We start from the raw sequence: 13413 nt of genomic DNA, 5'->3' as shown, positions 1-13413 counted from the left end.
CGAAGTCAGATGCTTAATTGACTGAGCCACCCAGGTGCCCCTTGCCTTTTCTATGTAAACTGTATATCAGGATAGCCAAATAGTCGATGAGAGGAAATTTCTCTTTATAAAAGTATTCTCATTGTTAAATGGAGAAGGAACAATGTAACCATTGAAAATACCCACAAAGATAATGATCACCAAAGATTGCAAAAGAGAGACAAAGTGAGAAAGAGATAGCTAGACATCGTGGTCCCCCGATACGAGATCATTGCTCTTTCTCTGAACTCTACTTACCTAACATCTAAACTTGAATCTTGTAATGCCCGAAGTTCTGAAGCCTCCCACAAAAGACCACCAGAGTTGTAAGTCAAAGCCAAGCAGCAAGGGTCGTTTATTGCAGGTTCGAACCTGGACCTCCGCGCACTCGTCGCCGGTGACGCTAAGAGGCCTCGATCAGGGTTGGTACAGCATTTTTATAGACAGGGACAAATAGCACAGGGGAGGTTTCAAAATATGAGGGGCCTGATTAGTTGGTTTTAAAGTAAGGTCATTTGTCGTTCTCTGATTGGGCGTCCTTTGTCTGTTCTTTGGCGGGAAGGCTTTGTCCGTTACTTGTGGCGGGAGGAAAAAGGGGAAAGGGGAAAGGGGGTAGAGGAGGAATGTGTTGAGCAAGCAGGTTTACAGAAGCGAGAAATGCCGGTTAGTTCATGTACAATCACTTATTCTATTACATACCAGACTACATGTAGGAAGTTTCACAACTTACTCTATTACATAGTGAGTTACATTCAGGAAAGGGTTCACAACGCTCGTAGCAAACAGCAAGCAAAACAGACTTTTCTCAGCGACTGTATTTTTTATCAAAGATCCATAATAAGCAGAAAAGAGAACTTTAGCTTTAAACTAAGGCAGGGCTGTCATTTGCATTTAAAGCTGTTCTTTTCATTCCCCCCTTTTTCTTGTGCCTAAAGAGCCAATCTTGGATCTTTAGTTTTCTATTTGTAATGTCTCGAGCGGTTGGTACTGAGTTCGTAAGACCATTAATTGTACAGCATTGAACCTGTCTTGGACAAAATTAATAATTTTGTTTATGATGCAGGGGCCTAATGTGAGAGCGAGAAGTAGAATGGCCAGAGGCCCGAGTAAAGCGGAGAGCAGGGTAGTTAACCAAGGGGACGCGTTGAACCAGGATTCAAACCATCCTGCCTCCTGTTCTCTTTCCTTTTTTCGTTTATTTAGCCCTTCTCGGACCTTGGCCATAGAATCTCTTACTATTCCTGTGTGCTCAGCATAGAAGCAACACTCTTCTCCTAGTGCTGCACAGAGACCACCTTGCTGTAGGAACAGCAGGTCTAATCCTCTCCTGTTTTGTAAAACTACTTCTGAGAGGGAGGTTAGGGACTTTTCAAGCAAAGTGATGGCAGTCTCTATTTTTTCTATATCTCTGTCAACCACTTCCCTAAGTATACTAAATCCCTTGTTTTGTATTGTTAAGGCAGAGATCCCTGTCCCGGTTCCGATGGCCCCGAGTCCACATATGGTGGCCAGAGTTAGAGCCCCTGCAGTAATGAGTTCTCTCTTAGTCACTCTTTTGGGTGCTATCCACATCTGGTCTACATACTCAGTTGTGTGGTATATGATTTTTGGGAACACAATTACCATTACACAGAATTCTCACTGATTGAACATATCTTTATAGAGGCAAGGAGTTAATCCCGCATGAGAACAAAGCTACCATGAGTTATCTGGTGGAATAATCCAATTTTCTGAAGTATTGAATATACTTCTGTTACTTATGCATAAGTGGCTATATTTTGTTGGCACTGTTCCTATACATGTCCCATTTCCTGTAAGTACTGGTAGTGTGAGGCCGGGTCTTCTCGGTCCCCAATTGCAAGAGTCTGAGTTGTCTGCGGTGCTATAGTTTCCTACTATTGCTACTGATTCGTTAAATGGAGGTTGTATAGAATAGCATAGCCAACAAGCTTCTGTCTCCTTAGGGTTAGTATGGTTTAAGGCCTGGTAAGCGGAATTTATCATTGCCCATAAGGGGTCATTTTTAAATGGGGATTGAATTTTTGATGAGCCCCCAGGGTTAACGGAGGGGTTGTGGGAAGGGGTTTTCTTTTTTTGAAGTAGTCCTGACTATAGGGACTGCTTGAGTGGTCGGAGAATTGGGAGGATTAGCGCTCTTATCTGTGGGCCGTTGGGTAAGGTCGGTCTTATTCGGGGGCCCTACCAGTTGGTTTGGCCCTACTAGGGTTGGTAGAGTCTTGGGTTCTGCCTTCAGTTTTATCTGAATAACAGTTGCATAGTAGGGTGGTCCCCGATATAAATAGATTCCCCAATTAAGCCCAGTGGTCCATCTAGTATCTTTTTTCCCGTCTTCTAGAAATTTAATGCGGATAAGGTTACAGGGACCTGTTCCAAAATATTGACCTGCTAGCTTGCGTTTGGGGCAGGGGCTAGCAAATGTCATGTCAACATAATGGGGGTTTACTTTCCATTTGGAGTTCCCATCATTGGAAGTGATGCAACTCCAGGACTTACAGTAGTACTTTAAAATTCCTCCACATGTGGTGTCAGCGTTCTGTCCGAACCCTGGGCATGCATAGAATCCCTTCTGGCTTAGAGCTCCTCGTTCCCCAGGTATGCTGGGGAGTAATCCCATGGAGACAGCTACATCCTCTAGGTTGAAAAATAGGTCGGGCCACCAAGAATTTTAGGGGGTATCTGGTTTTGTGGTGGTATTATAGACTTCATGAGTTTCTAAATTAGTAATTTCCCATGTTAAGGTATAGGGTATATGAGGGTTGCCCGCAATACTTATCAGTCCGTAGGAAGTGAGTAGGAGTATGCTGATGAATGTTCCTTTTGTCATTATGGGTCAGGAGCCGGTCTGGGTCTTCGGCGCAGAGTTAATTTTAAAGGATGGGTCTTACTCTGGTCAACTGTCCAGGCGGTGTTGGCTTCCAGGACGAAGTCTTCTCGAACTGCAAAGGGATCAGCTGGTCGGACGTGGGTGTAATGGATCCAGGCAGCAATCCCGTCGACTTTGAGAGCGGTGGGCATAGTCAGGATCACAATGTAAGGTCCCTTCCACCGTGGTTGGAGGGTCTCTTGCTTGTGTCTCCGCATGTACACCCAAACTCCGGGTCGGTAGTGATGAGGCTCAGGAGGGGGCCCGTTCTCATAAATGGCTCTCAATCTCGCCAAACTTCCTGGTGGGTGTGCTGGAGTTCCCTCAAGGAAATAAGAAGTTTATGATCATCAAATTCAGTTAACACATTAGACTGTAGGTTGGGAATTATAGGGGGGGGGGCACTCCATACATGATTTCAAAGGGGGTTAATCCCAGCTTGTAAGGGGAGTTCCGCACCCTGAACAGAGCATAGGGGAGTAAGACTACCCAGTTAGCGCCAGTCTCCATGGTCAATTTGGTTAGGGTCTCTTTTAGAGTTCTATTCATTCTTTCTACCTGTCCTGAGCTTTGGGGTCTATATGCACAATGTAGTTTCCAATCGGCCCCAATAAACTGCGCTATCCCTTGTATTACCTTTGAAACGAACGCTGGTCCGTTGTCTGATCCTATTAGGGTAGGGAATCCGTACCCGGGCATGATGTCTTCCAACATTTTTTTTGCTACTACCTGCGCAGTCTCATGTTTGGTGGGGAAGGCCTCTGTCCATCCTGAAAAGGTATCTATAAACACTAGCAAATATTTATATCCATATTTTCCAGGCTTTCCCTCAGTGAAGTCTACTTCCCAATAGGCTCCCGGCCTGGTTCCGTGGGTTCTGGAGCCAGGGTTTTTCCCGTGGTTGGTGGCGTTAGTTAGTTGGCAAGCTTTACAGCTAGTAACTATCTGTTCAATTTTTGTCCTGGAGTCTCTAATGGTGATCCTAGCATGTCTTATTAAGTCTTGCATTTTTCTTGTGCCCATATGAGTGGCTCGGTGCATCTTGGATAAGACTTTATTTCCCATTTCTTCTGGGAGGATTATGCTACAGTCTGCTGCTCTCCACCAGCCGTTAAGGCACTGAGCTAAAGGTAATTTTTGGATCCAGTTTAGGTCTTCTTCAGTGTAGGCGGGATTTTCTGGTAAACTAGCTGAACAGGGGTCTGGTAGGGTGGTCATTAAAGCACAGTCCACCTGTAAGGCCGCCTCTCGGGCCACCTGGTCAGCCAAATTATTTCCTCTAGCCACCGGTGTGATCGGTTTTTGGTGGCCTGGGCAATGTATGATGGCTAGTCGTTTAGGCAGCCAGAGTGCCTTCAAAAGAGCCAATATTTCTTCTTTGTTTTTGATAGTTTTCCCCTCTGCAGTTAATAGTCCCCTCTCTCTGTATATAGCTCCATGTATGTGGGCCGTAGCAAAAGCATATCTGCTATCGGTATACACATTTAGTCTCTTGCCTTTTCCCAAAGTCAGTGCCTTGGTTAAGGCCACAAGTTCAGCCCGTTGGGCAGAGGTGCCAGCTGGCAAAGTCTCTGCCCAAACAGTCTCAGTTTCAGTTGTGACTGCTGCCCCCACGTACCTTTGACCCTGATGTACAAAGCTGCTGCCGTCAGTGAACCAGGTAACCTCGGCGTCTGGTAGAGGGTGATCCTGTAAATCTTCCTGAACTCCATGAACCTGTGCCAATATCTCAGTGCAGTCATGGAGGGGGGTATCTAAGTCCGGGTCTGGTAACAGGGAGGCAGGGTTTAGTGTTCGGGGGGGAGCATAAATGATTCTGAGGGGATTTAATAATAGTCCCTGGTAGTGAACCAGTCGGGCGTTACTTATCCATCGGTCAGGAGGTTGTTTGAGGACTCCCTCGATGGCATGAGGGGTTGTAACATGTAACTCCTGTCCCATAGTTAACTTATCAGCATCCTTTACCATTAGAGCTGTAGCAGCGATCATACGGAGGCAAGGGGGCCAGGCAGCCGCTACTGGGTCTAGTCTTTTTGAAAGATAGGCAATGGGCCTGGGCCATGGACCAAGGAGTTGTGTCAGCACTGCTTTGGCTACCCCCTTGTTTTCATCTACGAAGAGATGACAGGGTTTGGAGACATCGGGGAGCCCTAAGGCTGGCGCTGACAACAGGGCGAGTTTAATTTGTTGGAAAGCCTGCTCAGTTTCCTCTGTCCACTCGAAGGGCGCCTGTTCTCGGGTGACCAGGTAAAGAGGCTTAGCCATCTCGGCGAACCGAGGTATCCACAAGCAGCAGAACCCGGCCGATCCCAGGAATTCTCTCACCTGCCTTTGCGTTGTGGGTCGGGGGATGCGGAGGACGGTTTCCGTCCGTGCATCAGTGAGCCACCGCTGGCCTTCTCTTAACAGGTACCCTAAGTAGGTTACCTCGGACCCAGATCCTCGTGAAGTGCCTCATTGAACAAGGTGGGTGAGTTTTTTTTTTTTTTTTTTTCAACGTTTATTTATTTGTGGGACAGAGAGAGACAGAGCATGAACGGGGGAGGGGCAGAGAGAGAGGGAGACACAGAATCTGAAACAGGCTCCAGGCTCTGAGCCATCAGCCCAGAGCCTGACGCGGGGCTCGAACTCCCGGACCGCGAGATCATGACCTGGCTGAAGTCGGACGCTTAACCGACTGCGCCACCCAGGTGCCCCTGGTGGGTGAGTTTTTAAATCCTTGGGGGAGCCGGGTCCAGGTGAGTTGCCCACTTATGCCCCTCTCAGGGTCGGACCACTCGAAGGCGAAGAGCTCTTGGATTTTGGGGGCCAGAGGCAGGCTGAAAAAAGCATCTTTTAAATCAAGGACAGTATACCATTGTCTTTCTGGGCTGAGGGCACTTAGGAGGGTATAGGGGTTGGGCACTGTTGGGTGTATGTCCATGACTCGGCGGTTAACTTCTCTCAGATCTTGTACCGGACGGTAGTCCGCACTGTTAGGTTTTCGTACAGGCAGCAGGGGGGTGTTCCAGGCTGAATGGCAGGGACGCAAGATGCCCAAGTCTAGGAGGCGACGGATATGTGGCGTGATGCCACTTCTGGCCTCCATTGACATCGGGTACTGTCGGACCCGAACTGGATCTGCCCCCGGTTTCAGCTCTATGAATAGATGGGCGATGTTTAGCCAACCCCATACCCCTGGTTTCAGCCCAGGCTTCTGGGAACTGCTGGAGCCAGGGCTCTATGTTTTGACTTTGTGAGGGTGGCTCCTGATGGAGTTGATATTCATCTTCTAATCTTAGAGTAAGTACGGTCATGGGTTGGTTGTGAGGGCCAGTCACTTGGGGGCCCCCTGGCGTAAAACGAATCTGGGCCCCCATTTTAGTGAGTAAGTCTCTTCCGAATAAGTGGCAGGGGCTGTCGGGGATGACTAGGAAGGAATGGGTGACGTTTCCATTTCCTAGGTCCACAGTCCCCTGGGTGGTCCAGGGATATTTTTTTATTCCGGTAGCCCCTTGGACCCAGGAAGATTTTTCAGAAATTTTTCCATGGGGTCTGATCAAGACCGAATATTGTGCCCCTGTGTCAACTAGGAATTGAACTGGGTTCCCCTCCACTTGTAGCGTTACCCTAGATTCGGGGAGGGGATCCGAACCCCGTCCCCCCTATTCTGCATCTTGAGTGAAGAGGGTGGATGTGGTTTTGGGCTGCCACGGTTTTTGATCATGACGAGGCTTTTTCTTTTTAGAGCATTCTCCGGCCCAATGGCCTTTTTCTTTGCAATAGGCACATTGGTCCTTATCTAGGGGCTTTTGTTTATCCAGGGGCTTTTGGACAACAGCGGCCAGGACTTTGGTCATTTTCTCGGTAGCTTTAAGTTGCCTGTCCTCTGGAGTCTCTCTATTATTATAGACACGCTGGGCAATGCGGAGTAAGTCCTGAATCTGTTTTCCCTCCAGGTCCTCTAGTTTCCGGAGTTTCTTTTTAATATCAGTGGCTGCCTGATATACAAAGGCCATTACAACAGCAGCTTGATTTTCGGGAGCCTCGGGGTTCATGGGGGTATACTGTCTGAAGGTTTCCATTAATCTTTCTAAATAAGCGGCAGGGCTCTCTGTCTTACCTTGTATTACTGAATATACTTTTGCCAAATTAGTGGGCTTGCGTGCAGCAGCCCGGAGACCCGCCATTAGAGTCTGGCGATAAATGCGTAGCCGTCCCCTACCTTCTGCCGTGTTGTAGTCCCAGTCATCCTGTGGGGGTCGGGTCAAGGGAAAAGCTGCATTAATGAGATAAAGGTTAGCAGTGGGTTGGCCGTCATCTCCAGGAACCAGCTTTCTTGCTTCCAATTGAATTCTCTCTCGCTCCTCGGTGGTGACCAGGATTCGGAGGAGCTGCTGACAATCATCCCAGGTGGGTTGGTGGGTAAACATAACACTGTCCAGGAGAGCTATTAAATCTTTAGGGTTATCAGAAAATCGGGCATTCTGGGTTTTCCAGTTATATAGGTCACTGGTGGAGAAGGGCCAGTATTGAAGTCGGGGGTTCCCCGTATCATCGGGAGGCCCTATTTCCAGTAAGGGTAAAGCTACGGTGGAGTCAGGAAGACGGAGTCCTGGCTCATGTGGGGCCCGCCTACCGGTGCGTCCAGCTGGCCCTTGGACTTCGCCCCCACTAGGCATAGGCGCGGGTGGAGCTTCCCTATTCTCTAGTTCTTCTATTGGCTGGGCTAAGGGAGGTTCTGCTGGCGCAGGGGGAATAGGGTCGGGGACAGGGATGGGGGCAGCTTGAGGAATAAGGGGGGGAATCTGGTAAGGGGGAGGGTCAAGGGAAAGTAAATCTTGGCTGTCGGGGAGAACAGGGGGTGCATTTGGAGTTAGCGGCTTGGGAGAGTTGATAGGTTTAGCCGCTAGGATTTGGCATGACCCTGCTGTTAAGAGGCCATCCAAGGAGGTGGATTTTCCACTAAATCTTGCCACACCAGAATATAGGGAATCTGATCCGGGTGACCTTCTTTCCCTGGTAGGAAAATTTTTGATTTTACTTTAAGGACCACAGGGAGGCAGAAGGTTCCCTCTGTAGGCCAATTGACCCCAAAGGTTCCCTCTGTAGGCCAATTGACCCCAAAGGTGGGCCATTCAGAGCGCCAATAGGTGATCAACTTCCTTTTGCGAATGGCAAACTGTAGGCTTAAGCTGTGTCCTCTAGCTCTTACATCTTTAAAATTGGTGAGGAGGAGAGAGAGGGGGGTGCTCTGTGTTTGGCCCATGTTATGATTCTGAGGAAGTGGAGAAGAGAAGGGGGCGCGGGGGGGTGGGGTGCCGCTGGCCAGGGGGCGGCACGGAGGGGGCCCTGAAACGGCTGAGACTAGCAGTGGAAGAGTTCGCACAGGCGACTTCCGAGGGTGAGACCCCCGGCGGCCTGGCTGGGCCCCAGGCCGAAGGGCGGGACGGAAAGCCGCAGGGAGCTGAGGAAGAAGGAGAGAGGAACAAAGGATGGGATAATTAATTCTGATCAGCGGAGAAAACACTTAATTCCAATAAAGCATCCGACCCAAAAAAGAAAAACAATAACTAACAGGAATCTCTCGCAGTGGTTCCAACTTTCTGGTGCCATTTCGGCCGGCCCCACAGAGAAAATTATGATTAGGATGGCGATAATTACAAGGCCCCAGGGGTGACAATACAGTTAGACTGACACGGAAGTACTCGCGTACTCGCCTGTCCGCGTCCCTCGCGGGAACTTAGGTACCTCTTAGCATAGGCGGGCAGGCATAAACCCCCTGCTCGGATCAAAAAATTTTGACCGCCTTAAGCCTTATGAGGATCACCGCGGAAATCGGGTTAGAGCCCACTCGAATCCTGTAGCTTACGCCATGGGACTACACATAGGGTAAGTCAGGCGCGTGCCCCTGACTCCCAACAATCATTCCAGTCGATTTAACAGACAGACACACGGACACACATCACATCAGAACACAGGTAACAACGGGCATGCCTACTGGTTTTTCAGGCGCCTAGAGATGTTTCTTAGCACTCTGGACTAATTTATACAGAGAAACTGGAAGTCCGTAGAGAAAGTGAAAGTGGTTAACTCGCAAGCGCGTTGGGCATGGGTGGCCCACAGAAAAGAATCCTGATGGGCCAATGAAGCCCCCCCGATGGACCAAGAAGGTCCCCTGATGGACCAAGAAGGTCCCCAGATGGGCCAAGAAGGCCCCCAGATGGGCCAAGAAGGCCCCAGATGTCAGTGGACATCTCCAACTGACCCCGGCTGGGTGCCCTATAGCGCATCCGCCAGGGTCACGCCAGCTTCCAGATAGAACCGGTTCTTCAGAGAAGAAATACAGATCAGAGAAAAGGAAGAACGTTAGAGCAGGCTTACTTACCGATCGGAATCAGATACGACCCGTTGACCAGAAGTCTGGTGGGCTCGGGGGAGATCTCGGTGGGACCTCCAAATGTAATGCCTGAAGTTCTGAAGCCTCCCACAAAAGACCACCAGAGTCATAAGTCAAAGCCAAGCAGCAAGGGTCGTTTATTGCAGGTTCGAACCTGGACATCCGCGCACTCGTCGCCGGTGATGCTAAGAGGCCTCGATCAGGGTTGGTACAGCGTTTTTATAGACAGGGACAAATAGCACAGGGGAGGTTTCAAAATATGAGGGGCCTGATTAGTTGGTTTTAAAGTAAGGTCATTTGTCGTTCTCTGATTGGGCGTCCTTTGTCTGTTCTTCGGCGGGAAGGCTTTGTCCATTACTTGTGGCGGGAGGAAAAAGGGGAAAGGGGAAAGGGGGTAGAGGAGGAATGTGTTGAGCAAGCAGGTTTACAGAAGCGAGAAATGCCGGTTAGTTCATGTACAATCACTTATTCTATTACATACCAGACTACATGTAGGAAGTTTCACAACTTACTCTATTACATAGTGAGTTACATTCAGGAAAGGGTTCACAACGCTCATAGCAAACAGCAAGCAAAACAGACTTCTCAGCGATTGTATTTTTTATCAAAGATCCATAATAAGCAGAAAAGAGAACTTTAGCTTTAAACTAAGGCAGGGCTGTCATTTGCATTTAAAGCTGTTCTTTTCAAATCTGATCAAGTCACCAGGTCTACCTGCCAACTACCAAGTTACAGAAAAAATAGAGATAAGAACAGGTTAAGCAAAATATCAAGGGGATGTGATCACAAAATCCAGACTCTAGGAAACTCAAGTGACCTAATTTCTTCTATAAATAAATTAAAAAAAAAAAAAAAGAGGGTGGTGGAGGGATCTCTAAATTAAAATAAATTTAAGGTTCATAGCAACCAAATGCAATATATGGGCATTTTAACATCCTGACTCAAACAAGCAAACAAAAATGTGCTATTATTTATGAGACAGCTGGGAATTTGAACCCTGATTCAATATTTAATTATATTAAGAAATTATTGTTGATTTAAAAAAATTAATATTTATTTATTTTTGAGAGAGAGACAGAGTGTGAGCAGGGGAGGGGCAGAGAAAGAGGGAGACACAGAATCTGAAACAAGTTCCAGGCTCTGAGCTGTCAGCACAGAGCCTGATGTGGGGCTCGAACTCACAGACCAGGAGATCATGACCTGAGCCGAAGTCAGACGGTTAACCAACGGAGTCACCCAGCTGCCCCAAGAAATTATTGTTAATTTTAAGGCACTATGATATTGTGCTATTTTATCACATGATGTTTTAGGTATTAAGGTATTATTTTCAAGATTTGTGGCATGATAGTTAGGTTAAAAAATCTTATCTTCTAAAGATATGCTAAAATAATTATTGGTGAAGGGATACAACGTTTGAGATTTGTTTCAAAATGACACAGTGGGAGTGTGTGCTGGGATGGGGTGTGGATGAACCAAGACTGACTATGAGCTTATGATGAATCTGGGTGATGCATACTCTACAATTCTCTGTATTTTTGTTCATTTTTGAATTTTTGAATTTTTCCAGATAAGAGTTTATTTCAAAAGGAGAATGAAAAGAGAGTAATTAGAAACAATAGGTACAGATTGGTCTTTGTAGGAATTTTAATGTAAACAAGGAGCAAAGAGGAAAAAGAATCAATAGCTGTGAGTCAAGAGAAGGTGGTTGTTTGTTTTCCTTTTTTTTTTTTCATCGAATCTCTCTGCCCAACATGAGGCTTGAACTCACAACCCCTGAGATCAAGAGTCACATGCTCTACCAAATGAGCCAGCCAGGCACCCCTTTAGAAGGCTTTTTCTTTTATTTTAGAGAGAGAGAGAAAGAGAGAGTGTGTGTGCAAGTTGGGGCCAGGGGCAGAGGGGGAAAGAGAGAGAATCTTAAGCAGGCCTCATGCTCAGTGCGGAGCCTGACGTGGGGCTTAATGCCATGACCCTGGAATCATGACCTGAGCTGAAATCAAGAGTTGGACATTTAATTGACTAGGCAGCCCAATATTAATTTTTTTTAAAAGCAGGCAATATTAACAAAGGCAAATGTTACAAATAGTACATATTAAATGTTTTGAATACAAATATATGGAAAGCAAACTAATTCCACCTCTGGGACTATAAGATTTAACCCTCACCTATGGTAAACTCAGAGTATGGAAAGGATAGACAGCAAAAATAGGCAAAAGGAGGCAGGCCTCCACTTTTGTGAGAAAAGGGATTTCAGTCTAAGAAGTTGGTCTTGTTGAGTAAGAACTGACACCACCCATATCAACATGATGCAACTGTTCCAGAAAATTCTTGCCCAGGAAGATAAATGGATTAAATGCTAGCTCAAGAAATTAATTTATCTGGGCAAATCGTTTGCTCATCTGGGACAGGACAGATGACTGCTCTGTCAAGACCACAGAATGCACACACAGGCAAAGAGCTCACCATAATGACAAAATCTATTTATCAAGATTTGTTTTAAGACCCTTGCTTCTCTGGGGCTGTGTATGCTAAACTGTGCCCAATCCCCATCAATTTCTTGCTTTGAAAAACCACCTTAAATCATGTGAGCCCAGACCCCCAAATCCTACAAATCTCTTTTCTTGAAATCCCCTTTCTAAGATACTACCAAATCTCGATCAAGGTGTTATTTTCCCTTGCTGCAGTAAATACCTAATAGCCTTACTTTGCTTGATCAACAGGTTTTGCTGGTGTTCTTTTGGGAAGTCGGCAGCAGACAAGATCTGTGAACTCAAATGAGGAAAAAAACCCTGACATTTATTTTCCTAAACCTGTAACTGAAATTTAGCATTTCCTTTAACTATGAATATAAGCAACAAATCCCAGTGACTGTAGCCATGTCACCAGTAACAACTATGACCATTTGTCACTGGTAAAAGTGACAGGTATTTTTGGTCTGAGTAACAGCTGTTGCCTATATCTCAAAATATCATTTTATGCTTACCACTACTTTGAAATTAATGTGGGGTCAGAGCTGTGAAGGCTCTGAGATTTTGCCCGACTTACAAGCTACCAAGTCAGCTTGCCACAGTTTCATGGATCATGGCAGAAGTCACAAAAGTCCTGGATCTGAGATGAAAGATTGTATTAGTCACGGCAAAAGGGATAGAGCCAGAGTGTCAGTGGATTTGTGCTGTTTCCCTAATTTCTATTTCCACAAGGCATGCGGGACCAGGTCATAGGAGCACGTGAAGCAGATTTTGTTAAAAGACAGGACTTTAGGCCCCAGGGCCGGTGCACTTTTTGAGCAAGCGACAAATGTAGCAAGCAGAAAATAAGCTAGACTGGTTGCCTAAGTGACCAGCTACTGATGCTGCTCAGAATCGAGCAAGGGATAAGTCTTGCGGTCTGGCACACTCAGCAAGAATGTACAGGGACACTCAGGACTCATGTGGACTGCCTCTCCAACATGCAGTACTAGACTTGGTATTAATGCATTTACAAAGGAGCAGATACAGGGGTTCCTGGCTGGCTCAGTCAGCAGAGTAGGTGACTCTTTTTTTTTTTTTTTTAATGTTTATTTATTTTTTTTTAATTTTTTTTTTCAACGTTTATTTATTTTTGGGACAGAGAGAGACAGAGCATGAACGGGGGAGAGGCAGAGAGAGAGGGAGACACAGAATCGGAAACAGGCTCCAGGCTCCGAGCCATCAGCCCAGAGCCCGACGCGGGGCTCAAACTCACGGACCGTGAGATCGTGACCTGGCTGAAGTCGGATGCTTAACCGACTGCGCCACCCAGGCGCCCCAATGTTTATTTATTTTTGAGAGAGGGGATCCGGGGAGCGGGGAGGAGAGGAGCAGAGAGAGAGGGAGACATAGAATCTGAGGCAGGTTCCAGGCTCTGAGCTGCCAGCACAGAGCTGGATGTGGGGCGCAAACTCATGAACAGCGACATCAGGACCTGAGCCAAAGTCAGATGCTTAACCAACTGAGCCACCTAGGTGCCCCAGAGCATGTGACTCTTGATCTCCAGGTCATAAGTTTGAGCCCGGCATGGGATATAGAGATTACATAAAATACAATACAATACAATACAATACATAACATAAAATAACATAATAACTGATTTCCTTATTTTATTTAATACATGT

General features: G+C 46.8%; 1 protein-coding gene across 1 annotated transcript; it reads right to left on the bottom strand.

Moving 5' to 3' along the window:
* Positions 1-686: 686 nt before the first annotated feature.
* LOC123385878 lies at positions 687-5374 on the bottom strand. The gene is made up of 2 exons (XM_045059122.1): positions 3539-5374; positions 687-3225 (listed from the first exon to the last, which is right to left on the bottom strand). Exons 1-2 carry the CDS (start codon positions 5165-5167, stop codon positions 2863-2865), a joined length of 1992 nt encoding a protein of 663 aa, XP_044915057.1. The 5' UTR covers positions 5168-5374; the 3' UTR covers positions 687-2862.
* Between the last annotated feature and the right edge of the window lie 8039 nt (positions 5375-13413).

The sequence above is a fragment of the Felis catus genome, chromosome B3, assembly GCF_018350175.1.
Source record: "Felis catus isolate Fca126 chromosome B3, F.catus_Fca126_mat1.0, whole genome shotgun sequence".
NCBI classification, from domain to species: Eukaryota; Metazoa; Chordata; class Mammalia; order Carnivora; family Felidae; genus Felis; species Felis catus.
Note: the sequence above shows the minus strand (reverse complement) of the source record. Positions and strands in the feature narration are given on the sequence as shown.